At 42.1% G+C, this 27,629-nt stretch overlaps 1 protein-coding gene across 1 annotated transcript; it reads left to right on the top strand.

Moving 5' to 3' along the window:
* Positions 1-6,257: 6,257 nt before the first annotated feature.
* LOC309836636 (sulfotransferase 2A1-like) lies at positions 6,258-18,823 on the top strand (the record flags this gene model as incomplete). The annotated part of the gene is given in 6 exon segments (XM_082676743.1): positions 6,258-6,285; positions 7,364-7,506; positions 7,510-7,572; positions 12,258-12,384; positions 17,106-17,200; positions 18,653-18,823. Coding segments are annotated over 6 exon segments (627 nt in total).
* Positions 18,824-27,629: the final 8,806 nt, after the last annotated feature.

The following is a 27,629-nucleotide window of genomic DNA, read 5'->3' as shown; positions in this document are numbered from 1 at the left end:
TACCTGCATTATTCTCATGTCATTGTCCCTGAAACTTAAAGGGTAGTTTCTTATTATTTCAATTTTAAAATCATTAATAATAGTACTGGCTAACTTTTGTCAAGTTCTAGTCTCCTGCTAGATATTTTGCTAAATGCAGTATGCAAATGACTTCCGTGGGTTTCTACACCAAGCCTTTGAAGTGGATTCTGCTGTCATCTTCATTTTGCATATGAGGAGACAGGCACAGAGAAGCTGAGTGCCCTCCCCAAGGTCACACAGCTTTTTTTTTCTAATTTTTTGAAGTAAAGTTGATTTATAATGTGTTAATTTCTGCTGTATATCAGAGTGACTCAGTTATATACATATATATATATATTCTTTTTCAAATTCTTTTCCATTATGGTTTATCACAGGATATTGAATATAGTTTCCTGTGCTATATAGTAGGACCTTGTTGTTTATCCATACTATATAAACTAGTTGGCCTCTGCTAATCCCAAATTCCCAATGCCTCCCCCTCCACCTCCCTCCCCTTGGCAACCACCAGTCTGTTCTCTCCAAGTCTGTTTCTTTTTCGTAGGTATGTTGATTTGTGTTGTATTTTAGATTCCGCATGTAAGTGATATCATGTGATATTTGTCTTTCTCTGTCTGACTTACTTCACTTAGTATGACCATCTCCAGGTCCATCCATGTTGCTGCAAATGGCATTATTTCATTCCTTTTTATGGCTGAGTAATAGTCCATTGTATATATGTACATCTTCTTTATCCATTCATCTGTCGATGGACATTTAGGTTGCTTCCATGTCTTGGCTATTGTAAATAGAGCTGCAATTGAACACTGGGGTGCAAGTGTCCTTTCGGATTATGGTTTTCTCTGGATATATGCCCAGGAATGGGATTGCTGGATCATATGGTAGTTCTATTTTTACTTTTGTGAGGAACTTCCATACTGTTTTCCATAGTGGCTGCACCAATTTACATTCCCACCAACAGTGTAAGAGGGTTCCCTTTTCTCCACACCCTCTCCACCATTTGTTATTTGTAGACTTTTTGATGATGGCCATTCTGACTGGTGTGAGGTGGTAGCTCATTGTAGTTTTGATTTGCATTTCTCTAATAATCAGTGATGTTGAGCATCTTTTCATGTGCCTGTTGGCCATCTGTATGTCTTCTTTGGAGAAATGTCTATTTAGGTCTCTGCCCATTTTTTTATTGGGTTGTTTGGGGTTTTTTTGTTATTGAGTTGTATGAGCTGTTTGTATATTTTGGAGTTTAAGCCCTTGTCAGTCTCATCGTTTGCAAATATTTTCTCCCAGGAGGTAGGTTGTCTTGGTTACACAGCTTTGGATGCTCTTTTGTTGCCTGGTTCACTGTCAGCCATAGTTACCACACTTCACTCATTGATCCTGTGTGTCTAACACCTCCAAACATTTGAGTTTTCCGCCTCATATATAGGCTTTAAAAATTGACACGCCAGGGGCTTCCCTGGTGGCGCAGTGGTTGAGAGTACGCCTGCCGATGCAGGGGACGCGGGTTCGTGTCCCAGTGCGGGAAGATCCCACATGTCGCGGCGTGGCTGGGCCTTTGAGCCATAGCCGCTGAGCCTGCGCGTCCGGAGCCTGTGCTTCGCAGTGGGAGGGGCCCCAACAGTGAGAGGCCCGCGTACCGCAAAAAAAAAAAAAAATTGACACGCGGTCATACAATATTTTTGAATTTGAGGCCTGAGGGGGACCATGAATAAGACTAGACCAATCCCCTAATTTGCCAGATAAAGAAACTGAATCCCATAATAGTTATTCAGGCAAAATCACATAGCTAGTTGTTTCAAAAAAAAGATGTAAAATACTGGAAGAAAATATAAAAAGTATGTATGGAATCTAGATGAGCTTGAAAAAGTATATCCATACACCTGGATACTGGTGGCAAGTACCGGGAAGGAGGGTGCGTCAAGGCAAACCCAGCCTGGGGGGCAACAGACGTGGGGTCGACTTGGCAGGGTGAGGAGGCAGACAGGGCTGAATGTGGGTGTGTTGGGGGCCTCCAAGCCCACCCCCGGGTTGGATGATTCCCTAGGAAGCCTCACAGGTCTCAGCGTAGAGTCGTACTCCTAGCTATGGTTCATTGCAGCTAAGGATACATGACAAAATCAGCAGAGGTAAAGGCACATGGGGTGGGATCTGCAGAAAACCAGGCCCAAGCTTTCAAGTCCTGTCCTTGTCAGTCACACTGATCACACTTAAATAGATAAATAAATAAATATATATATATATATTTATTTGGCTGGACCGGGTCTTCTTTTTTTTTTTTAACATCTTTATTGGAGTATAATTGTCTTACAGTGTTGTGTTAGTTTCTGCTGTGTAACAAAGTGAATCAGCTATATGTGTACATATATCCCCATATCCCCTCCCTCTTGCGTCTCCTTCCCACCCTCCCTATCCCACCCCTGGGCTATGTGGCTGCTTCCCTCTAGCTAGCTATTTTACATTTGGTAGTGTATATATGTCCATGCCACTCTCTCACTTTGTCCCACCTTACCCTTCCCCCTCCCCGTGTCCTCAAGTCCATTCTCTACTTCTGCGTCTTTATTCCTCAGACCGGGTCTTAGTTGCGGCATGTAGGATCTTCTTTGTGGCATGCATGTGGGATCTAGTTCTCTGACCAGGATCGAACCCGGGCCCCCTGTATTGGGAGCTCGGAGTCTTAGCCACTGGACCACCCAGGAAGTCCCTACGCTGATCACAGTGAATTCCTCCAGTGATGTGACAACACCTGTGATGAAATCCAATTCATATTTTATGTCAAGACAAGAAAATTTAAATGTAAGAATTTTCTCTGCCTGTTTGGGCCTCCTCCCTCCCCTTCAATGTGTATTGTGCACCTGCCTTAACCAGACCTCCTCAGGAGATAAACTTCTTTCTTAATCTTGTGAGGGGCGACAATGACCCATGACCCACTGTTACCCAAAAACTGGATACCCCTCTTGGTGGGCATCGAACCAAAAGACACGGCCAAGCCAAAGATTGGGATTAAGAAGGATGTATTACGGGCTTCCCAGGTGGAGCAGTGGTTGAGGGTCCGCCTGCCGATGCAGGGGACATGGGTTCTTGCCCCGGTCTGGGAGGATCCCACATGCCGCGGAGCGGCTGGGCCCGTGAGCCATGGCCGCTGAGCCTGTGCATCCGGAGCCTGTGCTCCACAGCGGGAGAGGCCACAACAGTGAGAGGCCCGCGTACCGCAAAAAAAAAAAAAAAGAAGGATGTATTACTTGCAGCAAGGAAGGAGAACATCAGGGATTTTTCCCAAACAGCAAAATTGGGGAAGTTCTAAGCTAAGGGAGGAGAATTCAGCATAGAATTGGGGCCAAGGTTGAGTCCAAGTGTTAGTTGATTGAAGTCAAGAGGGTCAGAAAAGGTCAACATCATCCAGTTCATCTGGCGGTTGGGCCCTTGAGGAGGGTTTAAATTCCGCAAAACAGCTCAAGGATGTGCTTCAGGCTAATGCGAAAGGGTCTTTACAACTGATTTATTATCTTTGCTGTTGTCCCTTCGCTTGCCTGATAACAGTCCTTTGTTCCTGCATTCTTCTGTTCCCTCAAGATCCTTAATTAGTGAGACCTGTTCAAAGATAAGCGCTGCGTGCAGGCTCAGATCACAAAGTGGCTCAGGCCAAAAATGGCTTCTCTGTGTCAAGAAAGCCATGCCTGGTTCCCTTTCTCTGGACACCCCCTACCCTATCTGCTTAGACCGCTACTCAGTTTGTACGTGTACGTGTAGATCTGGATTGTGTACACTGTCAATACGTCACCTGACTATAACCCTTTGTCTCAAAAACTTATATAACTGTGCTTTGACCTCTAACGGGTGGAACAGTCTTCAGAGCTTTCTGAAAGACTGTCTCCTGGGTTATAACCCTCAGGTTGGCTGGAATAAAATTTTCCACTTCTGGGAATGCCCTGGTGGTCCAGTGGTTAGGACTCAGCACTCCCACTGCCAAGGGCCCGGTTCAATCCCTGGTCGGGGAACTAAGATCCCACTAGCCATGCGGCACGGCCAAAAAAAAAAAAAGGAAAATCCATTTCTTTCTTAGATCAACTATTGATTAATCTTTTCATCAGCACCTGTGAGGTGTCCACCAGGGAAGCTCATTAGAGACTAAGGGCCAAAGGGTTTTTACTGGGGGCTGGTCACAAAGGCTCCCCCTGCGTAGCACCTACCCAAATCCCAGACTCCCAGAAGGAAAGCTGGTGTTCGGCATAAGCCATACTGTTGGTACAAACAGTGTAGGCAGGTGAGTCACTGTAGGTGATGGTGAAAACTTGGCCTCTGTGCACTGGTGCCAAATCGAATCTCAGAGACAGAGTTTTGGGTGAAATAGAAAAGAATAGCTTTATTGCTTTGCCAGGCAAAGGGGGACGCAGCAGGCTTGTGCCCCTCAAAACTGTGCGTCCTAACTCAGGAGGATTTGGTGAGGAGTTTTATAGCCATGGTTCAAGGGTGGGGCTGCTGGTAGGGATTAGGGTGTGTGCAGGGACTGTACTCCTTTCATCTGGCCTCAGGTGGTCTTCTCTGGAATGAAGAAAGCTAACATCTTCCATTTGTTGGGGGTTTCAGTTCTATAAATAGCTCAGGGGACTTCCCTGGCGGTCCAGCGGCTAAGACTCCTTGCTTCCACTGCAGGGGGGCGCGGCTTCCATCCCTGGTCGGGGAACTAAGATCCCGCATGCCACGCAGCTCGGCCAAAAAAAAAAAAAAAAAAAAAAAAAAAAGGGGTTCATATAGTCAATGGAGAAATATAATTACAACCAAAGATCCAATTTTGGAGCATTGATTGTGTGTCAAGGAGGTCACATGTGTGTTTTTAAAGCCCTTGTAAACTCTTTCAAGTTGGTTTTGCTGTCGTGGAACACCCAGGAACGTTTTTGTTCAGGGAGCTTAAATATTTGCTCCAACTTCTTTCAGCAAGTATAGGTCTAACAATTGTTTTAATATAGATCAGTCTAGGGGCAAACTCCCCAGTGTTTCTGTAACACCTGGATGAATATAGCTTCTTCGTTGCTCTCAAGACCCAGAAAACAAAAACTAAGCCCTCAAATATACAACATGCTCTGAAATAATTGCTTGTACTACATAGATTAAAGACCTCACAATCCTTTTTCCTGGTTGAGGGTGATAGAAAGACTTTGGCAAGTCATAGGTACTTCTATTGTTTTTAATTGAAGTAGAGTTGATTTACAATGTTGTGTTAGTTTCAAGTGTACAGGAAAGTGATTCAGTTACATATATATATTCAGTTTCAGGTGTACAGCAAAGTGATTCAGTTACATATATATATTCTTCTATATATACATTCTTTTTCAGATTCTTTTCCCTTATAGGTTATTATAAAATATTGAGTATAGTTCCCTGTGCTATACAGTAGGTCCTTGTTGGTTCTCTATTTTATATATAGTAGTGTGTATATGTCAATCCCCAAATCCTAATTTATCCCTTGGCCCACCCCCAACTTCTACCCTTTGGTAACATATGTTACCAGAGAGAGAGAGAGAGAGAGAAACCTCTTTCTTATTGGGAATTCCAAGCATGTCCACTATTCCTGATTCTTTTCAATCTCCCTGTGCCCTTTGCTGTTACATAAATATATTTTGCAGAGATTTTGGAATTGTAATAATGTCCTGTGATTTTTAGCACAGTAAGCAAAGCTCAAAATGTGTCTTGGGATTTGGTGTGACAAAGAAAGTGACTGGAAGAAAAACTCAGAGAAAGAGATACTGGTCGGGCTTCCCTGGTGGCGCAGTGGTTGAGAGTCTGCCTGCCGATGCAGGGGACACGGGTTCGTGCCCCAGTCCGGACGGAGCGGCTGGGCCAGTGAGCCATGGCCGCTGAGCCTGCGCGAGGCCACAACAATGAGAGGCCTGCGTACCGCAAAAAAAAAAAAAAAAAAAAACTTAAAAAAAGAGTAGTAGGGAAGATGTGGAGATGGTCTCAGGGGAGCCCAAGGAACAGAGTCTTTCTTTTTTTTTAATGAATTTTTATTGGAGTATAGTTGCTTTACAATGTTGTGTTAGTTTCTACGGTACGGCAAAGTCAATCAGCTATGCGTATACATATATCCCCTCTTTTTTGGATTTCCTTCCCATTTAGGTCACCACAGACCACTCAGTAGAGTTACCTGTGCGATATAGCAGGTTCTCATTAGCAGAGTCTTTGAAGAATGCAGACTCACAATTCTATCAAGTGGAAGGAGACAGATAATGTTGGGGGTGGGACATATGGGCAAGAGCAAGCATGACTTTCAGGGTGAGCCTGGAGCATGAGTGACCTCAACACCCAGGAGCCTGGAGAGCAGTGAAAAGGGAGCTTCTCTTTTTGGTGAGCTTAGTGGTTGCCAAAAAGAGTATGGTGAGAACAGGGAAAGGGGAAATGAGGGCGAGGTCTTCTCTTACACTCCTTAGCAACTGGCAGCCTTCTTTCCCACCCAACTGCTAGATGCTGCTTCATTCTTCTGATTTTTTAAAAAATTACTCCAATACCTCCAAATGGATAAAAAGTAATCCTTTACTTTGTCTTCTCCCTCAAAAATTTAACAATTAATCCAAATTTGGACATCTACTGCTTGAAGCTTTAAAATGCTTACCTATTGACATACATACGATACTATATATAAAATAGATAACTAATAAGGACCTACTGTATAGCACAGGGAACTCTACTCAATACTCTAATGGCCTATATGGGGAAAGAACCTAAAAAAAGTGGATATATGTGTATGTATAACTGATTCACTTTGCTGTACACCTGAAACTAACACAACATTGTAAATCAACGATACTCCAACATAGGAAAAGGTTGCTGAGCCCTGATTTAAACCATTTGCAAAATAAAATAACAAAAAAAATGCGTATCTAAAAGGAACTGATCCCCTTATGATCAATCTGTCGTCTTTTGTTAATAAAAACAAGAATACAATAAAGAGCTAACTCTGCTCAAAAATAAAAAAGAATGAAGAATCAGTGAGATACATTTAAGGGAAACAGTAAGATGATATATAGATACATAAGATTCCTAGATTATTCCCATAGAAGCTATTTTGCATTCTACATTTTGAGAAATTCTGCATACAAAAATTAAAACTTTATTTTCTGAGCTGTAGTAATTTTATTATAGTTAACTCCTTTTCAAAATAATGAAAAATTTTAAATAAGCTATGTCAATAAATATTTTTTTAAGAAAGGGAAAGAGTAAGGTGAGAAATGAAAGCATCCGTTGGAGTTATGGGCAGGGGCTTCATGGCTGAAATAACACAGTGTCTGTAAGATGTGGTGGTGCGGTTCATTATCAGGCTGAAGTGGGTAACACTCTCCTTTTCCTTGTGCAGGAACCTTGTGGATGACAGAGATCGTCAACCTGATCTGCAACAAGGGGGATCCTGCCTGGGTCCAATCTGTTGTCAGCAGTGAGCATTCAATGTGGTTAGAAACTAAAGCTGGGCTTCAGTGTATAAAGGATCAGAAAGACCCATGATTCTACGTCTCCCATCTCCCCATTCAGTTGTTCCCCAGGTCAGTCTTCAGTTCCAAGGCCAAGGTGAGTTAATGAGGCAAGGTCAGTTTGGGTCACCTCTTTGGTTATCCTGAAGGCCTGTGTTTTAGGGACAGAGTTAAAATGTGACTCAGGGCCATCGACAGGTGAATGGATAAAGAAGATGTGGTACAGGGCTTCCCTGGTGGCGCAGTGGTTGAGAGTCCGCCTGCCGATGCAGGGGACACGGGTTCGTGCCCCGGTCCGGGAAGATCCCACATGCCGCGGAGCGGCTGGGCCCGTGAGCCACAGCCGCTGAGCCTGTGCGTCTGGAGCCTGTGCTCCACAACGGGAGAGGCCACAGCAGTGAGAGGCCCGCGTACAGCAAAAAAAAAAAAAAAGAAAGATATTGTACATATATACAGTGGACTATTACTCAGCCAAAAAAAAGAATGAAATCATGCCATTTGCAGCAACATGGATGGAACTAGAGATGATCATACTAAGTGAAGTTAAGTCAGACAAAGACAGACATTATATGATATCACTTATCTGTGGAATCTTAAAAAATGACACAAATGAAATGAACTTACTTAGAAAACAGAAATAGACTCACAGACATAGAAAACCAACTTATGGTTACCAAAGGGGTGGGGGTGGGGGAGATAAATTAGGAGTTTGGGATTAACAGTTACCCACTACTATATATAAAATAAGTAAACAACAAGTATAGCACAGGGAACGATACTCAATATTTTGTAATAACCTATAAGGGAAAAGAAGCTGAAAAAAATAGATACACATGTATGTATAACTGAATCACTTTGCTATACACTTGAAACTAACACAGCATTGTAAATCAACTATACTTCAATTAAAAAATAAATTTTAAAAAATGTGATTCAGTGAAGTGAGCATATTAGAAAAACTTGTTCCAAGCTATGGTGGCACACACCAGACAATCTCCCTGCTGCTGCTCCAGAGAATACTCGGTCCTTAATTAAATAAACCCTGGCTGCAACCCCTAGGTACCCAACATTGATATGACCATATGGGAGGTGTCTCAACTGTAAATCAGCATCTGTATTTCAGAAGAAATGTAGGATTGGAACACATGTTTGAAATCCCACTGGGTCTTTCTAATCGTGAAATCATTTAGGGCATGTCTTTCCCACTTAATAGATCCACAGACCTCTGAGGCATAATCTCAGGACCCCTAAAGGAGGACCCTAACATTGAGTGACCCTGTGCTGTAAATATGCATCTTCACTCATCTTAGATTATAGTTTAAAACGTGACACCGAAGGTATTATCAAAACTGTGTGAAACTGAACTTATTTACAAAACAGAAATACACTCTCAGACATAGAAAACAAACCTGTGGTTACCAAAGAGGAAAGGGGAGGATGAAATAGGAATTTGGGATTAACAGATACACACGACTGTATGTAAAATAGATAAACAATAGGGCCCTACTGTATAGCACAGGGAACTATACTCAATATCTTGTAATAACCTATAATGGAAAAGAATCTGAAAAAGTATATATATATATATATATATACATATATATATATATGAATCACTTTGCTGTGCAACGAAAAATGAATAAATACATAAAAGGAAGAAGAGAAAATGTATGAAACTCCCTCAAACAATCGTATGTGATGTGGTAGTGGAAGTATGATCAAAATATTCTAACATCACAGTGTCTTTCATAATATTAATGTTGTACCATGTTTCTATTTGTTTGCTTGTTTATTGTCAGGTATATTTATTTTACTGTGATCACCATGATTATGAAGACCAGGTTTATTTTGTAACTTTTTTTTTTTTTTTTTTACCATTTTACACCAACCTACCAGAATGCTTAAAACAATATAGAGATTTAAGAAAATATTGGATGGTGGGCATGTAAATTGACGCAACCAGTATGGAAAACAGCATGGAGGTTCATCAAAAAATTAAAAATAGAACTACCATTAGATCCAGCAATTCCACTTCTGGGTATTTATCTAAAGAAAACAAAAACACTAATTTGAAAAGATAGATGCACCTCCATGTTCAATGCAGCCTTATTTATGATTACCAAGATGTGGAAGCAACATAAGTATCCACTGATGGACGAATGGATAAATAAGATGTGAGATATATATATATATAAATGTATATATACATACATACACACAGTTGACCTTTGAACGACATGAGTTTGAACTGTGAGTTTCATTTATACAAAGATTTTTTTCAATAAATATAGTACTGTATTTTCATTTTGTTGCTTTTTATTTTTTAATAAATTAATTTATTTTATTTATTTATTTTTGGCTGCATTGTGTCTTCGTTGCTGTGCACAGGCTTTCTCTAGTTGCGGTAAGCGGAGGCTACTCTTCATTGCGGTACACGGGCTTCTCATTGTGGTGGGTTCTCTTGTTGCTGAGCATGGGCTCTAGGAGCATGGGCTTCAGTAGTTGTGACATGCAGGCTCAGTAGTTGTGGCTCGTGGGCTCTAGAGTGCAGGCTCAGTAGTTGTGGTGCACAGCCTTAGTTGCTCCGCGGCACGTGCTATCTTCCCAGACCAGGGATCGAACCTGTGTCCCCTGCATTGACAGGCAGATTCTCAACCACTGCACTACCAGGGAAGCCCCATTTTATTGCTTTTTAAATTAACTAAGTGTGGGGAAATGTTTCTGTTCGATTAGAGAGCACAATATGTGGAATCAAAAGAATTAGGGTTTGAGTCCTGATTCTATCCAAACTGTTTCCACTTCCTGCCTTTGGGTGAGTATCAGTTCCTTTGCTTTTGAAGCAGAGATAGCAGTACTTGGGTTTTCCACCGTGTAGGGGGTAGTACCCCCAACCCCTATGTTGTTCAAGGGTCAACTGCACAGTGGAATATTACTCAGCCATGAAAAAGAATGAAATCAAGCCATTTGTGACAACATGGATAGACCTTGAGGGCATTCATGCTTAATGAAATAAGTCAGATAGAGAAAGATAAATACCACTTGATCTCATTTATATGTGGAATCCAAAATTTAAAAAAAAAAGCTCATAGATACAGAGAACAGATTGGTAGTTGCCAGAGGTGGAGGGTGGGTGGTGGGCAAAATGGGTAAAGGAGGTCAAAAGGTACAACCTTCTAGTTATAAAATACATAAATTATGGGGATGTGATGTACAGGCTGGTGACAATAGTTAATAATGCTGCGCTGCATATTGGAAAGTTGCTGAAAGAGTAAATCTTAAGCATTCTCATCACCAGAGAAAAATAATTCTGTAACTATGTCTGGTGACCGGTGATAACTAGACTTATTGTGGTCATCATTTGGAACCATTATGCTTTACCCCTGAAACGAACATAATGTTGTATGTCAATTATACCTAAGTAAAATAAAATAATAAAGAAAGAACATATTGAATGAATGAAAGAATACATGAAACAGGAAAACAAACAAACAAAAAATAGTCCAAGACCACACTCTGTAAAATGATTATGACTTTACGCCAGAAAATTCTGGTTTGAACCTCAGTTCTCCAGATTTTGTCTATGAACAAATAGTGCAATGTCGTTGAAGCTCCATTTTTGTGTGCTTAAACCAGCAGGATTTATTCATCTGTGCTAAGGGCTGGGAGGAATGTGATGATTAAGATGACCTCAAGCCACATCCGAAAGGAATGTATAGATCATTTGAAAAAAGACCAATAACAGACAAAATTTGTTAGTTTCCGTAGCAACCACATTTTTTACTGACAGCCTAGCTTAGATCAGAACCTAATGCATACTCAATGAATTATATCTATTTTAAGAAATATAATAAGTAGATTAAGAATCCGCTTATTGTTGTTTATCTATTTTATATATAGTAGTTTGTCTTTGCTAATCCCATACCCCTAATTTATCCCTCCCCGCCTTCCTCTTTGGTAACCGTTTGTTTTCTATGTCTGTGAGTCTGTTTCTGTTCTGTAAATAAGAATAGAAGAGAAACATTTGTGTGTTTGTGTCATATTTTATATTTGACATTTGATTTTAAACATTTGTGTCAATTGTGTCATATTTTAGATTCCACATATAAGTGATACCCAGCTCAGATTATGACCGCAGTGGAGTAAAGCAATGATCCGAATTGGAAATGACCTGATATAACACTTGATCCAGCATGTCCTAGCCCAGGTTTACTGACATAAAACTAGTTCCTTTTTTTTTCTAAAGTTTGTTTTGAGAACCCTGAAAGTTTGTTTCCTCTTGAGGTTTCACCATCTACAGCAGCATGAGTTTATTCATGCCATCATTTTGAATATTATAAACGAACCCTTATATACAGTTGGCCATTCACATCTGTCTGATTAGTACCTGGGAAATACTGATATCGTAGAAATTCCTAGGAAAAGATAGTGAGGCCTGGAACATGAAATTCCAGGAATAGCAGTGAATAGGGCAATAAAAGTCAGACTTCTTCAAAATGTAATAACATCATCTGCCTCTCAAAACTTTAAAGACCATCATTCCATGTATCATAAGGTTCTTAAAGGCAGAAACAATCCATATATTATACACTGCTCCTTCTATAGAATCTAACTAAATGTCTGGCACATTGTGGGTTCTAAATATATTTTGTTAAATACATGAATTAAAGACTAAATTGTGGCCAAACACTTTAATGGGCGTTGGCATTTTCTCCATTTGTGAAAAGCGTTTAGCAAGGGAAATGGATACATTTATTCTCATTTTCTCTTTTTTTTAAATTTAAGTGTATTTATGTAATGAGAAGTCCCAGAGATGTTATTACTTCCGGTTATCATTTCTGGAAAATGGTAAAGATTATCAGAGAGCCGGAATCATTTGAAGCATATTCGGAACGGTTCCTTCAAGGAAATGGTGAGTTTGACGCAAAATGTGGACTCCAGGTGGAATGGGGAAGCTTCTGCGTCTCATCCCCAGGTCTCACTGTCCCATGATTTAAACAACCACATTGTAATCGAAACCTAGATGTCGCTAAATCTGTAGTCCCTCCTGTTAACAACAGAAATCTTAGCCAATGGGCTTTGTGTTCTCCCCAATTTTTTCTAAATATAATAAACATATAAAAAGATAATTCACCACACTCAAAATAAGAGAAGTATGAATTCAAACTACAATGATATACAGTTTCTCATCTGTCATAGTGGAAAGTGTATGCCTTTCCTCTCCTTGCTGTAACAAATTACCACAAATTTAATGCTTTAAAACAACAGAAAATTGGGAATTCCCTGGTGGTCCAGTGGTTAGGACTTTCACTGCTGAGGGCCCGGGTTCAATCCCTGGTCAGGGAACTAGGATCCCACAAGCCACCTGACGTGGCCTAAAATAAAATAAATAAATAAAACAAAAAAGCATCTTACATTCTGGAGGTCAGAAATCCAAAATATGCCATATGGGCTAAAATTAATGTGCAGGTGGGGTTACATTCTGTTCTTGAGGCTCAAGGAGAGAATTCACTTCTTGCCTTTTCCAGCTTTTAGAGGCTGCCTACATTTCTTGGCACGTGGACCACATCCTTCCACACTCTGCTGTCATCACATCTCCTTCTCTGATTCTGACACTCTTTCCGCTCTCATATAAGGACCTGTGATTACGTTGTTTCTACCTGGATAATCCAAGATAATCTCTCCCTTTGAAGATTCTGAATTTAATTGCATCTTCAAAGTCCATTTTGTCATGAAAAGTAACGTATTCAGAGACTTGGGGATCAGGCTGTGGACACTTTTGTGTGGCTATCATTCTGCTCTAGCCCAGCTAGCATTCAAAACATTTGACTCACGCTGTGGCGGTGAGATGCTCATATGTTGCTGGTGGCATGGATAACAGTACTAACCCATGTAGGGTCATCTTGCAAATTCTAACATTCTAGCATTTACACATTCATGTTTAACTCCCCTTTCTCCAGTGGAAAAAAATACACTAGCAAAAATACAAAAAAAAAAAATTGCGGTGGGGAGAAGCAGAAGATGGATTTACTAGACTATTCAAATTATCCTTATTTGTAATAGCAAAAAATAAAGTTGCCACCAAATATATAATGAAATGCTACTCAACTTAAAAAAAATGGAATGTTGCCATTCTATTACAGAGTGACCTCTAGAATCCACTGCTAACTATTTTAAAAATTGAGATGTGGAGAAAAGTTTGTAGCGTAGGCTACCAATGAACAACGACGGAGGACAAGTACAGGAAAGGGCATGAGGAGAGAAGAGTTTGGTAAAATTTGGAGAGTTGTGTGCGATAAGAAAGAAGCAACTAAATGAGGTGGATGGACCTAGAGTCTGTCATACAGAGTGAAGTAAGTCAGAAAGAGAAAAACAAATACTGTATGCTAACACATATATATGGAAACTAAAAAAAAAAAAAAGGTTCTGAAGAACCTAGGGGCAGGACAGGAATAAAGACTCAGACATAGAGAATGGACTTGAGGACACAGGGAGAGGGAAGGGTAAGCTGGCACGAAGTGAGAGAGTGGCATGGACATATATACACTACCAAATGTAAAACAGATAGCTAGTGGGAAGCAGCCACATAGCACAGGGAAATCAGCTCGATGCTTTGTGACCACCTAGAGGGGTGGGATAGGGAGGGTGGGAGGGAGGCTCAAGACGGAAGGGTTATGGAGATGTATGTATACATATAGCTGATTCAATTTGTTGTACATCAGAAACTAATGCAACATTGTAAAGCAATTATACTCCAATAAAGATATATATAAAAGAAGCAACTAATATCTGCCTGGTCACCATCAGAGACAACCTTAAATATTGTATTAAAGAGCTTGGTTTTTTTTTTTTTTTGGCTGCTCTACATAGCTTGTGGGATCTTAGTTCCCCGACCAGGGATCGACCCTGCGCTCACAGCAGTGAAAGTGTGGAGACCTAACCACTGGACCGCCAGGGAATTCCCAAGAGCTTGGAATTTAACTTATGCAATATTTTGATTAAAAAAACATTATTTCTGAAGAAAACTCTAAAATTTTGGATCTGGATTTCCATCAAAGATATTTTTAAAGGGCTTTAATGCCAAAAAAATTTAAACACCTGTTTCGGTTGTGTCAGCTTGTCCAATGCTCTGGAATCCTATTTGATTCCCTTGTAGAGCCACAGAGGAAACATATTTTTAACTACTACAATTTTTCCTATCACAAACATGCTCCTCCTGGCCATAATCTTGGACGTTCCTGGATGAAATGCCCTCCTTTAAGAGGTCCCAGTGGGGACTTCCCTGGTGGTCCGGTGGTTAGGACTCTGTGCTTCCACTGCAGTGGGTATGGGTTCGATCCTTGGTCGGGGGACTAAGATTCCACAAGCTGCACGGCCAAAAAAAAAACAAAAAACAAACAAACAAAAAAACAGTTCCCAGTGTCCGTGTGCAGACAGTGAATGTTCAACATTTTACTAGCTGTTTTTTCAGCAGAAGGAGGACCTAACTTCTAGGAGCTTCAATTTCCCTATTGGATTTGGGAGTATAATAATTGAGACTGTGCTGAAACCTGCTCCACACTTGTAAGAAAAAATTAGGTGTCTTTATTGCAAGGTAGAGAAAAATCTTGCCTTTTGTTTTTTTAACTTCTTGGAGTTTATCATCTAATTATGTCAAACACAACTATCTCTCCTATTTAATTATACCAAACCCTTAGTTGCAAACAACCTTAAACATAAAAAACAGATCAAGCAATTATAATTAAATATTTATTTATTTATTTATTTGGCTGCGCCGGGTCTTAGTTGTGGCATGCGGGTTCTTTTTATTTGCGGCATTGGAAATCTTAGTTGCGGCATGTGGGATCTAGCTCCCTGACCGGGGATGGAACCCAGGTCCCCTCCATTGGGAGCATGGAGTCTTAGCCACTGGACCACCAGGGAAGTCCAAGCAATTATAATTAAACAGGATAAATAATTCAAGCACGTCTCACTGAATCCAACATAAGAATTCAACGAGCTATATTCCTGTAGGAATAGCTGGAACCATGGGATTAAACAGAAGATCTTATATCTCTGCACCTTTCTCCTTGAAATTTTCATCTTCTGAACAAAAAAAATGTGATACACACACACACACACACACACACACACACACACACACACGATGAAATACTACTCAGCCATAAAAAAGAATGAAATAATGCCATTTGCAGCAACATGGGTGGACCTAGAGATGATCATACTAAGTGAAGTAAGCCAGACAGAGAAAGACAAATACCATATGATATCACTTATATGTAGAATCTAAAATATGATACAAATGAACTTATTTACAAAACAAAAATAGGCTCACAGACATAGAAAGCAAACTTATGGTTACCAAAGGGGAAAGTTGGGGGGATAAATTAGGAGTTTGGGATTAGCAGATACAACTACTATGTATAAAATAAATAAACAACAAGGTCCTACTGTATAGCACAGGGAATTATGTTTAATATTTTGTAAAAAACCACAATGGAAAAGAATATGAAAATTTTTTTTTCTTTTTTTTTGGTCTCAACATAGGTTTCTGCTAGTTTGGTTCGCATGACATGAAAGAGAGCTGACCATTCCTGAACTGGGGAACTTATATAGTATTGTGCAGTTATACAAGGAGAGACAGAAAGTTTGCTCTTTTTTTTTTCCTCTGGAAAGTTTACTCTTGATATGAAGACCAAAAATCTCAGGGGAAGAGACACAGGTTTGCATGTGTCTAATGCCTTATTCAACAATGTCTAAGTGACAGGATCATTTGACCTACGACTCCTCAAATGCACATTGTGAAAGGAAAAAAAAAAAAATTTTTCCACACTATGTGCTGTTCCAAAGGTTTGGGATGAGTGAAGGACATACAAAAGACATGTGTTTCTGGTATAGGGGAAAGAAACTGTATTCATAGCAGAAAGAACAAAGACATGGACTCCAAATTAGAAGGAGTTTAAAATTAGCTCTTTCATTTGCTAACTGAATTCTCTTTACAGTTCAAAAATCTCATCACAGGTAGATGTGACACATTATTTTTTTTAACTTTTTATTTTATGTTGGAGTACAGTTGATTAACAATGTTGTGATAGTTTCAGGTGTACAGGAAAGTGATTCAGTTATACATACACATGTATCTATTCTTTTTCAAATTCTTTTTCCATTTAGGTTGTTGCATAATTTTGAGCAGCGTTCTCTGTGCTATACTGGGTCCTTGTTGGTTACCCATTTTAAATAGATGCCCATCTTAAGCACAGGCTCTGGACGCATAGGCTCAACGGCCATGGCTCACGGGCCCAGCCGCTCCGCGGCATGTGGGATCTTCCTGGACCGGGACACGAACCCGTGTTTCCCGCATTGGCAGGTGGATTCTCAACCACTGAGCCATCAGGGAAGCCCTAGATGCCCATCTTAAATACTGCATTGTATATGGCACCACCTGGTGGCCATCCAGGCAGTAAAGGCAGAAATTCTATTTCTCACGTCAACGAAGAGGAAAGGACAAGGATTCCTCCCGCTTTGCTCACTTGCTCATCAGACACATAGGGTGTGCATCAAGCGGGCAGCATTCCCGGGGCGGTGGGGTCCACGAGAGTGAACCAGGTACTTCTCTCTCCGCTTCTCTTGCAGTGCTGTATGGATCGTGGTTTGACCATGTCCACAACTGGCTGCAGATGAAAGGAAAAGAGAATTTCCTGGTGATATCGTATGAGGAGCTGCAACAGGTAACCATTTTCTCTAGCTCCATCTCATGGCTGTCTATCTTCCATCCATTCTTTCAATTTAATTTAATTAATTAATTTTTTTAACATCTTTATTGGAGTATAATTGCTTTACAATAGTGTGTTAGTTTCTGCTGTATAACAAAGTGAATCAGCTATTCATATACATATATCCCCATATCTCCTCCCTCTTGCGTCTCCCTCCCACCCTCCCTATTCCACCCCTCTAGGTGGACACAAAGCACCGAGCTGATCTCCCTGTGCTATGCGGCTGCTTCCCACTAGCTAGCTATTTTACATTTGGTAGTGTATATAAGTCCATGCCACTCTCTCATCCATTCTTTAATATTTCTATTCTACCCTTTCAATCGGATCTTATCCCTGGGAGGAAATCAAGAGGGGTCATTTCTTCTTTGACCTCCTTAGGTTGTACACATTCTTTCTTCAATTTTCTCATTTATTTCTTTTTACAACATTTAATGCAGGCACTGACAAAGAGTTTAGTAACGTACTGAGGGCTATCAACGATTTCATGGCAAAAATCTGAAGCAATCTGGGAACCCAGGGGCGGTGTCCGGTGGGTATGGAAGGCAGATGGGGCTTGGCAGGGTCAGGATAGAGGCAAAAGTATTTACATATTCCCAGACCGACTGATAGGAATTGAATATGTCAGTATTCATAGGAAGCATTGGCTGACCTCCAGAGAAAGTGGCCGACGTAAATTTTTTTTTAATTAATTTCATTTTGGCTGCATTGGCTCTTCGTTGCTGCGTGTGGGCTTTCTCTAGTTGCGGTGAGCGGGGGCTAACTCTGCATTGTGGTGCATGTGCGTCTCGTTGCAGTGGCTTCTCCTGTTGTAGAGCATGGGCTCTAGGCACGCAGGCTTCGGTAGCTGTGGCACATGGGCGCAGTAGTCGTGGCTCGTGGGCTCTAGAGCGCAGGCTCAGTAGCTGTGGCTCACAGGCTTAGTTGCTCCGCGGCATGTGGGATCTTCCCGGACCAGGGCTTGAACCTGTGTCCCCTGCATTGGCAGGCGGATTCTTAACCACTGCACCACCAGGGAAGCCGTGGCCAACGTAACTTTAAATAGACTGTCTCAGAACTTCCCTGAGCCACAACTACTGAAGCCCATGAGCCTAGAGCCCGTTCTCCGCAACAAAGAGAGGCTACTGCAATGAGAAGCCTGCGCGCAGCAACGAAGACCCAACGCAGCCAAAAATAAATAAGTAAGTAAATAAATAAATAAAAGTAAAGTAAAAAATAAAGACTGTCTCTTATAAACACTCCTCTGTCCCACACTTGGACTGCACATTTCCAGACGAGCATGACGAGCTCATCCTCTTCCTGCTTTCGCTTATTTTCTGTCTCCTCCTGGTCATCACTCTCTGCTGTCTCTGTTTGCTCTCTTTTTCCCGATTGTCATTTTCTTTCCACTCTCTGTGGTTCTCATCCTAGGACATACAAGCTAGTGTAGAGACGCTCAGCCACTTCTTGGGCAAGAAGCTAAGCCCAGAAGAACTGAATGCAATCCTCAAGAATGCATCCTTCAAGACCATGAGAGATAATACAATAGCAATTATTCCCGATCACCTGATATCTTTATGGATCAAAGCAAAGGTTTCATGAGAAAAGGTAAGAGAGCATTTTTTAAAACTGAAGTATATTTGATTTACAATATTATATTAGTTGCAGGTGCAGCATAGTGATTCAGTATTTTTATAGATTATACTGCATTTAACATTATTACAAAACAATGGCTACATTCCCTGTTCTGTACAATATATCCTTGTTGCTTATTTATTTTATACATAGTAGTTTGTACCTCTTAATCCCCTACTCTTATCTTGCCCCTCCCCCCTTTCCTCTCTCCACTGGTAGCCACTAGTTTGTCCTCTATATCTGTGAGTCTGTTTCTGTTTTGTTATATCCATTCATCTGTATTATTTTTTAGATTCCACACATAAGTGATAAAATATAGTGTTTGTCTTTCTCTGTCTGACTTATTTCACTGAGCATAATACCTCCAAGTCCATCCATGTTGTTGCAAGTGGCAGAATTTCATTCTTTTTTTATGCCTGAGCATTTCTAATTTTAGGACCTGGAAGAAATGGACAGAGAATTCCTCTGCTTCTGTGGATAAACTAAGATATGGGACGAGGAAAATATTTGAGTCTGTAAAAATCACAAAAGTGGCACCTGACTTGGAGAGTTTAAGGAATGATTTGGGATACTTACAAGGTCCTAAAGAAAACTTGTGAAGATGAAGCACTGCCTATGAATAATGTATTTCCCTGTCCCCACTCGTGTCCTAGGTGTTGGTTGTTGTGTAGCGCACCCTCACATTTTCTCGTTAGAGCTCCCGCTCACAACACTGGTGTGGTCCCTCGCCCCATGGAGTGACCCTCCCTTTACAAGTATTGACAATGGGAATATCTATTCCACCAAAAGGAGCTGGCAAATGGAAACCCTGGGGAAAGAAAAATGAGGGGAAAGACGTGTGACTTAGCTCCAGGCCAAGCCTTCTGTTGAGACCCTATTACTAAAGACCAAAGATGTTCACTACACAGAAGGAATGAGGGTGTTGACGGCATGTAGTGGGTAGTTTCCGTTTTCAACCTGCAGTGTACAAGAGTGGGGCTGGGGAGACCTCAAGGAAAAGATGACACGTGCCTGTTTGCTCGGTTACCCAAGGGAAGAGCATTCGAGGTAGAAAAAACTGCAAGGTACAGAACACTGGGTAGTGCTGTTTGCGGTGATACTCAAGGGTGGAGAGTTAAAAATAAAAGGAAAGGGACTTCCCTGGTGGTCCAGTGGGTAAGACTTTGCCTTCCAATGCAGGGGGTGCAGGTTCGATCCCTGGCTGGGGATCTAAGATCCCACATGCCTCGTGGCCAAAAAAACAAAACGTAAAACAGAAGTAATACTGTAACAAATTCAATAAAGACTTTTAAAAAATAAAATAAAAAGAAAGGAAAGAGAAGGCATGATTTGGGGGTAGCAATCAATCACAAGTACACCATATCTACCTACACGACCCAGGGTAAGAGCAGCATAGGAGAAAAGAACCTCCACTGTCCTAAAGAAATGTGTGGCTGGTTAAATGAGGTATACATGTAATATCCTAACACAATGCCTGGCATATGAGAAATTACTTCATGTAGGTTAGGTGTTATTACTGTTGTGGTTGCCTTTTGTGATTATTCAAACCTCACAATATAAACAGATTGCAAACTGGAGACTCAAATATACTACCAAAAACCAGTGGCCGTCGGACTCTGGACAAGAAACTTTTAACCACTCGGTTATATTGCCTTGCAATTTCCAGTTCAGTGTTCGTGACAGATTGGCAGTGGTGACAGACACAGAAGACGCTCAAGTGAAGTCTTGAGACCTTATTTATAAACCTGATCTGGACTTTTTTTTTTGTATATTTGACAGGAATCATTGGGGACTGGAAAAGTCACTTTACAGTGGCCCAGAGTGAAGCCTTTGATAAAATATACCAGGAGAAGATGGCTGGGCTCGCTCAAGACCTATTCCCATGGGAATAATGGCCTTATATTCCTGGATCAGATATAAATGCTGAATTTCCTGATGTTCTTGTGTTCGAGCACGCTCATAGGAAGCAAATTTTAATCCTACAATTCAATATGTGGTTCATTGAAAATAACCATGTTCTAAGAATACTATTTCATAATAGGGGGAAGTCATATAAAATTTAAATTTCAGTGCCATAAATGAAGTTTTAATGGAACACACATACATGCACACACACACACAAAAGAATCATGTTCCTTATTAACTGTAAGCCATGCCAGCTGCAAAAAGTTATATAATATTTCAAACACACAGAATAAGAAAGAAAACAATATTTTAAACCTCATATGAATTCTAACCTGTTAAAAAATAGAAGTGAATACTTTCCCATATTGGTGAGTATATGAAAGTCCACCACAGAACATTACATATATTAATATACTAACCTCTTCTTCTGTAGCCATTCCCCAATCATATCTTCCCTCTGTATCTTTGGCATCTCATAATTAGTAATTACTCAGAGTTTAGCGTGTACGTTTCTGTAGGGGATACCTTGTTCAGATCACCACACCGACGCACTTATGCTCCAGCCGCTGTGAGGGAGCCTGCTGAGGGCTTGCAGGTGCCCTCTTATCTGCAACATTGCTTTGAGCAAAACGAGAGACATCTTTCCTGGAAGATTAGGCTTTCCGAAAAACAAACGGCACCCAGCAAATGACTTGCAGAGATAAATATTAAAGACTAACACCTTGTGCTAGGAAAGGAGCAGATTCGTGGTGTGCTTTGTTGTCAAGCTCTCTGGGGGACGAGAACAAACCACATCTGTGTTTGGCTTCTTCCCCAAGACCCACCACTCACCCCTGCCGGGTTGTGCTGGCCTCACTCCTTTTCAGAGCACACTCATTCATTGAATCATTTATACAAAAGCACCCATTTCAAGCTGTTTCTAAGAAACCCAACTCAAGAAACTTAACCCCAGAAGCCATCCTAGGAATAAAACTGTGAAGATGGGATTCTGGAATTGATCACTTACCAGCCAGACACCAATGAGGACCCCAATACTAGCAGTGGGGAACATACAGACAGACCCTGGCATATTATCCCAGGGCAAATCCTAAGGGCTTTTTGTTTGTTTGTGTTTTTAGGCGCACCACGCGGCATGCAGGATCTTACTTCCCTGACCAGGGATCGAACACGTGCCCCCTGCAGTGGAAGCGCGGAGTCCTAACCACTGGACCGCCAGGGAAGTCCCCTGCTAAGGTTTTCACTACTGTGTTGGGATACAGGTGGAAAGGGCTGATCTGTCATGTGCAGAATCTCTGGAATGTGATTGTTACAGGGGGAACCGTAACTCTTAGGACTGTGGAATTAGGTGCCTTTTGAAAAGCGCCACTAACGCAAAAAGCAGTGGAGACAGTGACCTCAGATGGATTCATCAGGGTTGTAAATGTCACCAAAAACCCGGCCTCTGTTCACTGCTGCCGAATAGAAACACAGAGACAGAACCTGGAGGAGTAGAAAAGAGTAGCTTTATTACTTTGCCAGGCAAAGGGGGCCACAGCAGGCTAAGGCCCTCAAAACTGTGCCTTGATTCCTGGGCAATAGGAAGGGGTCTTATAATTTCAGGGTGGAAAACAGGGCTGTAGATAAGGATCGGGGCTGATGTAGTCTTCATTCTTCTTTCTTCTGGAGACATTGGGATTATTAGGGCTGGCGTCAGGTGGTTCCGGAACGGGTTCTGGTGGTCCTCAAGGTTATCGTTCCATGACGTTCTTTCTGGAATGAAGAATGCCCACAAAGGAAAGGAGTGCTAGGGAGTGTTGTCTTGGAGGAGTAAACATCAGGTGCACAGTACAACTTTAGCTAGAGGGCAGTCACTATCAGAGTGCAGCTAAGCAAGAAAGAGAAGGGAAAAATAAAAAACGTCTACAGGGGCTTCCCTGGCTGGACATCGAGCCCTGGTCCGGGAAGATCCCACACACCGTGGAGCAACTAAGCCCGTGTGCCACAACTACTGAATCCTGCGTGCCTAGAGCCTGTGCTCCGCAGCAAGATAAGCCACCGCAGTGAGAAGCCCGAGCGCCACAACCACTGAGCCTGCACTCTAGAGCCCACGAGCCACAACTACTGAGCCCGCGTGCCACAACTACTGAAACCTGCACCCCTAGAGCCCATGCTCTACAATGAGGAGCCACCGCAATGAGAAGCCCGCACACCACAACGAAGAGCAGCCCCCCCACCCCGTTCCTACTCGCCGCAACTAGAGAAAGCCCGCGCGTAGCAACAAAGACCCAACACAGCCTGAAATAAATAAATAAATTTATTTAAAAAAAAAAAAAGTCTACAGGAGACCAGTTGGATGGGTGGCAAGAATAAGGGCTGAATAAGGGCTGACATAATGGGGATGCCTCAACTAGCTTCTGCTACAGCATAAAGGCAGTGTGGGAGTAATGTCAGCAGGATGGTGAAATAGGAGGCCCTGTCCCCGGATGATAATAATGTGAGGGCTCTGGAAGCCAGGAAGGCAGTTCCAGTCCCCCCATGGACCACGGAATCCAAGTTCAGCCACGTTGGACAGGATGAGAACAGCCTCACCCTGCCCGCATCACCCCTTCCAAAGCTGCCACAGCTCAGTGCTGAGCCGCCTACCCCCAGCCCTTCTCACCCAGTGGGGAAAGAGTAAGCAAAGTGAGGGGCTGGCTTCTCCAGCCTTTGAGACCCGCTGCCCGACAGACCTGCTTCTGTCTCCTCAAACACGGAATGTGAGGAAACCCACGTGGCTGTGGCCTGGGGAGAGCTAAGATCAAAGAAATGGGGTAAGGATGGCAGCAACCCGCTCGAGGGCCTCAAGGACCACCTGGGCACCCCCACGGATGGCACAGACCTCACGGACTGGCTTGACCCTGCAGAACCGAGGGAGACACCCGGTCCTGAGGCTGGTCCGTCAGGAGAAGGGAAAGGGGTGAAGCTGGTACCCATCGCCCCAGCACTTTGGGGCAGTGCCCTGGGGAAAGGCTGGTAGTGCTACACACCTGACACAGCCCTGTTGAGGCAGGAGATAGACGGGCCCCAGGCTGAGCAGCTGGACTCTGTCTCCTGTGGACAGATAGTCCAAGATGAAGAGAAGGAGCTGAGCCCTGGCCAGGTAAGACACCACATATTTCTCATTCTCGAGGTCAAGGAGACCTTCCCGACTACACATGCGCAGAAAGGCTCCTTGGAGGTCAAAAAGCGGGTGATGTCAGCCTACCCATAGGCCTCTTCGCAAGAACCCACCTCGGCTGAGAGATGCACGCGCATGCAGGGGAGGACCCTGAGATAAACCAAGTATGGACTCAGAACCAGGCAAAGCAAGATGACTGGCCAGAGGAAACCCGGAAGAAATGCCCCATATAAGTGATTCAAACTACCACAAGGGCGCGACTCTCTCTGGGAGTCCACCCGTGTGTGCCTATTCATATGTACTCTTTTTCCTCCTAATAAACACTTTACTTGTTTCACTACTTTCCGTTTCTTTGTGGAAATTCATTTTCTCCAAAGCCATATGGGCCAGGGCCTCGTCACTGGCCACTGGTCTAGTGACTAGGATTCAGTGCTCTCTCTGCCATGGCCTGACTTCAGCCTGTGGCCAGGATCTGAAATCCTGCTTGAAGCTGCTGCAGGCTGAGGCCACCCGAGATCACTGTGGCATAGAGGGAAGACACACAATCCTAAACATCCCCTCCAGGAGGGACCCCCAGAATCTCCAGCCGGGCTGTCTGCTGGAGGTCCTTCCCTCCTGAAGCCAGTCCATAAAGACTGGAAGAGGTGACTTCTTCCCAAAGTGCAGACATAAACACAACGCTACAAAGATCACGAGGAATCAGGGAAACAGGACATCATCGAATGAAGGAAATAAGCCCTAGTGACCGATCCCAGAGAAATGGAGATCTACCAACAGCCTGCTGGAGAATTCAAAGTCATCGTCTTAAAGAAGCTCTGTGAGTTACAGGAGAACAGAGATAGGCAACAAAACGGAATCAGGAAAACAGATTATTTTTCCTTTACAATTTTGTTTATTGAAGATTAAATTTCTATTCAACTTTAAGGTCCACAATTATAAAGTTTAACTTGAAAAAACAGATTAGTTTTGACATTTAAAATTAGTACAAAAATGATCTGTTAACAACCATAGGTGAACAATATAGAAACAATTGCATCTCAAAAGCATGTTAGGAAAACAGCAGATTTTTTAAAATGAAAAGTTTGGATTTACGTCAGCAAGAAGGGAACAATCTATCATCAACTGGGATAAATCACCATAGACAGGAAATAAATCTAGGCAAGGACAAGTAAAGAATGAGAAATAACAATGTTTCTAAACCTTCCCTCCCCATTCAACTCTTTCCCAAGTCATTCTTCAGTTCCAAGGCCAAGGTGAGCTAATAATGGAAGCTCAGTTTGGATCATGTCTCTGGTTGTACTCTGTTTGTGGGACAGATTAAAACTTGATTCAAAGTGAGCATATCAGAAAACATTGTTCAAAGTGGCATGTTTGTATATTAGATAATTTCCTTGGTGTTGCTCCAGAGAACACTTTGTCTTCCTTAGCTAAGTAATAAATCTCTGTTGCCCCCTAGTGTAAAGTGCCCAACGTTGAGTTGCCCACGTGAAAAGCAGCTCAGTTACAAATCATCGCTTACAATTCAGAGGAAATATGGGTTTGGTGTTTACATTTGAAACCCAATGGGGACTCCTCTAATCATGACATCTATGTAGGGCATGTCTTTCCCAATCAACTGCTCCACAGTCCTGTGATGCAAAATTTCAGGAGCTCCAAAGGAAGGTTCTAACTTTGAATATCCCTAGAGATATAAATGTGAATCTGTACTCTTCTTATAGTTTAAATCATGTGATACAAAACACATTATCTAAATTGCACGAAACTCTCTCAACCCACCTTTTGTGATGTAATGGATGAATGATCAGAATATTCCTATATCACAGTGTATTATATTTTATGAATGTTGTACTCTATTTCTATTTGCTTGTTTACTGTAAGGGTCATTTATTTGACTGTGACCTCCATGACTCTGGAGACTGTTGGGGGGAGGGGAGGGAAATTTCTCCCCTCCCCCTCTTGAGTTCTTGTGGCTGGACTAATAATACAATTGACTCAAGACAGAGTAACAGGAGAAAAAGAAACTAACTTTAATTCAAAGAAATGAGACTTAAGAAGTGGCCAAAGCAGGCAGCTTTTATACTTTTTAGACAAAGAAACAATAAATTTGTGAGGAAATGACAGGACAAAGAATTTTAGGTTTTGGGTGCTCAGTTAGTGAAGAATCTAAACAGAATTAGGTTTAGCTGGTAAATTAAAGAAGTAGTAAGGTTTGCTTATACAGGTCTCTTGGCCCTAAATGCCATCTCTGGTGATAAGGATGTCTCGTGACCTTCTGGTACAGGAAAAGCGCCTTTCACACAGGAGATTTCCTGCTTTCAGGGAAACAGAGGTGGGTCAAAGCATCCCTCTTTCACCAGCTCTTTCTTATGTAACTTGCCTTCAAAATAATCAATATGCCATTGTGAATGAAAAATGCTGCTTGCCATATGAGTCTGCCAAATAAACCATAATTCTCAATTTTAGGTTTTTTCAGTTGACAATATACTTTTGACCAGGGACAGCAATCAGTTAAGTGCTAACTGCTAGTAGTAGTGGTGGTGGTAGAAATAGTAAAAGTCCTAATAATAGTACAGTTAGCTGCTATTTTGATTATCACTACCTAGTCACAGAATTGGGAAACCAAAACTAGTTCTTCACACATTCATTCTTGATACCTACTCCCAGAAACTCACACACTCACAGGGTCATACACACAACCACAAGCCCTGGGTTCCCTCTGCACATACCCTGATATTCTGATTTATAATAAGAAATACGTTCATCACCAGTTCCTGGCACAGAGCTCCCCAAACTCTTGGAATTTCCTTTGTGAGGAGCCAGAACAAGGTGTCTTTTGTTATGTTAATGAATGACTAGTAGGGGGTTGGTTGCCACGGGAACCAACCCAATTACTCAGCAGTTAGAACGTTCAGTTCCACCCCTAGACCTCCAGGAAGGAAAGAGGGCCTAGAGACTGAGTTCAATCACTAACGGCCAATGATTTAAGCAATCATGCCTAAGTAATGAAGCCTCCACAAAAACTCAAAAGGACGCAGTTCAGAGAGCTTCCGGGTTGGTGGAACACGTGGACACACTGGAAGAGCGGTAAGCATGGAAGCTCCGTGCCCCTTCCCACACATATCTTGCCCTATGTATCTCTTCCATCTTTCCACTCCCGAGTTATATCCTTTTATAAAAATTGGTGGGTGATCTAGTAAGTAAAGTAAGTGAACATTTCTCTGAGTTCTGTGAGTTGCTCTAGCAAACTAATCAAACCCAAGGAGGCGGGGGGCAGTCATTGGAACCTCCGATCTATAGAGGGTCAGTCAGAGCACTCGATACCTGGACTTGTGACTGGCACCTGTGGGGGGTGGGGGCATCTTGGGGACCCAGCCTTTAATTAACCTATGGGAATCTGCCTCTATCACCAGCTAGACAGTGTCAGAGTTGAGTTGAATTGTTAGGACTCCCAGCTGCTTTCAGAAAATTGCTTGATGGTGGGGGGAAAAAAATCCACACACCGGAATTGAAATCAGAATTATACATACACACACACCTCTAAAAACGCAAAGCTGGATCACTACACACACACACACACACACACACACACTGGTTTCCCATACGCTCATACACAACCACAAAAAGTGGGCCACACGCATACTTGTACAAACGCACACTTCCAGAAATGGTAGCTTCTACACACATTCACTATCTGCGGGTCCACAGACAACTACACAACCACAAAAAATGGGA

This window comes from Grampus griseus, assembly GCF_964374135.1.
Source record: "Grampus griseus genome assembly, chromosome: 19".
Taxonomy (NCBI): Eukaryota; Metazoa; Chordata; class Mammalia; order Artiodactyla; family Delphinidae; genus Grampus; species Grampus griseus.
Note: the sequence above shows the minus strand (reverse complement) of the source record. Positions and strands in the feature narration are given on the sequence as shown.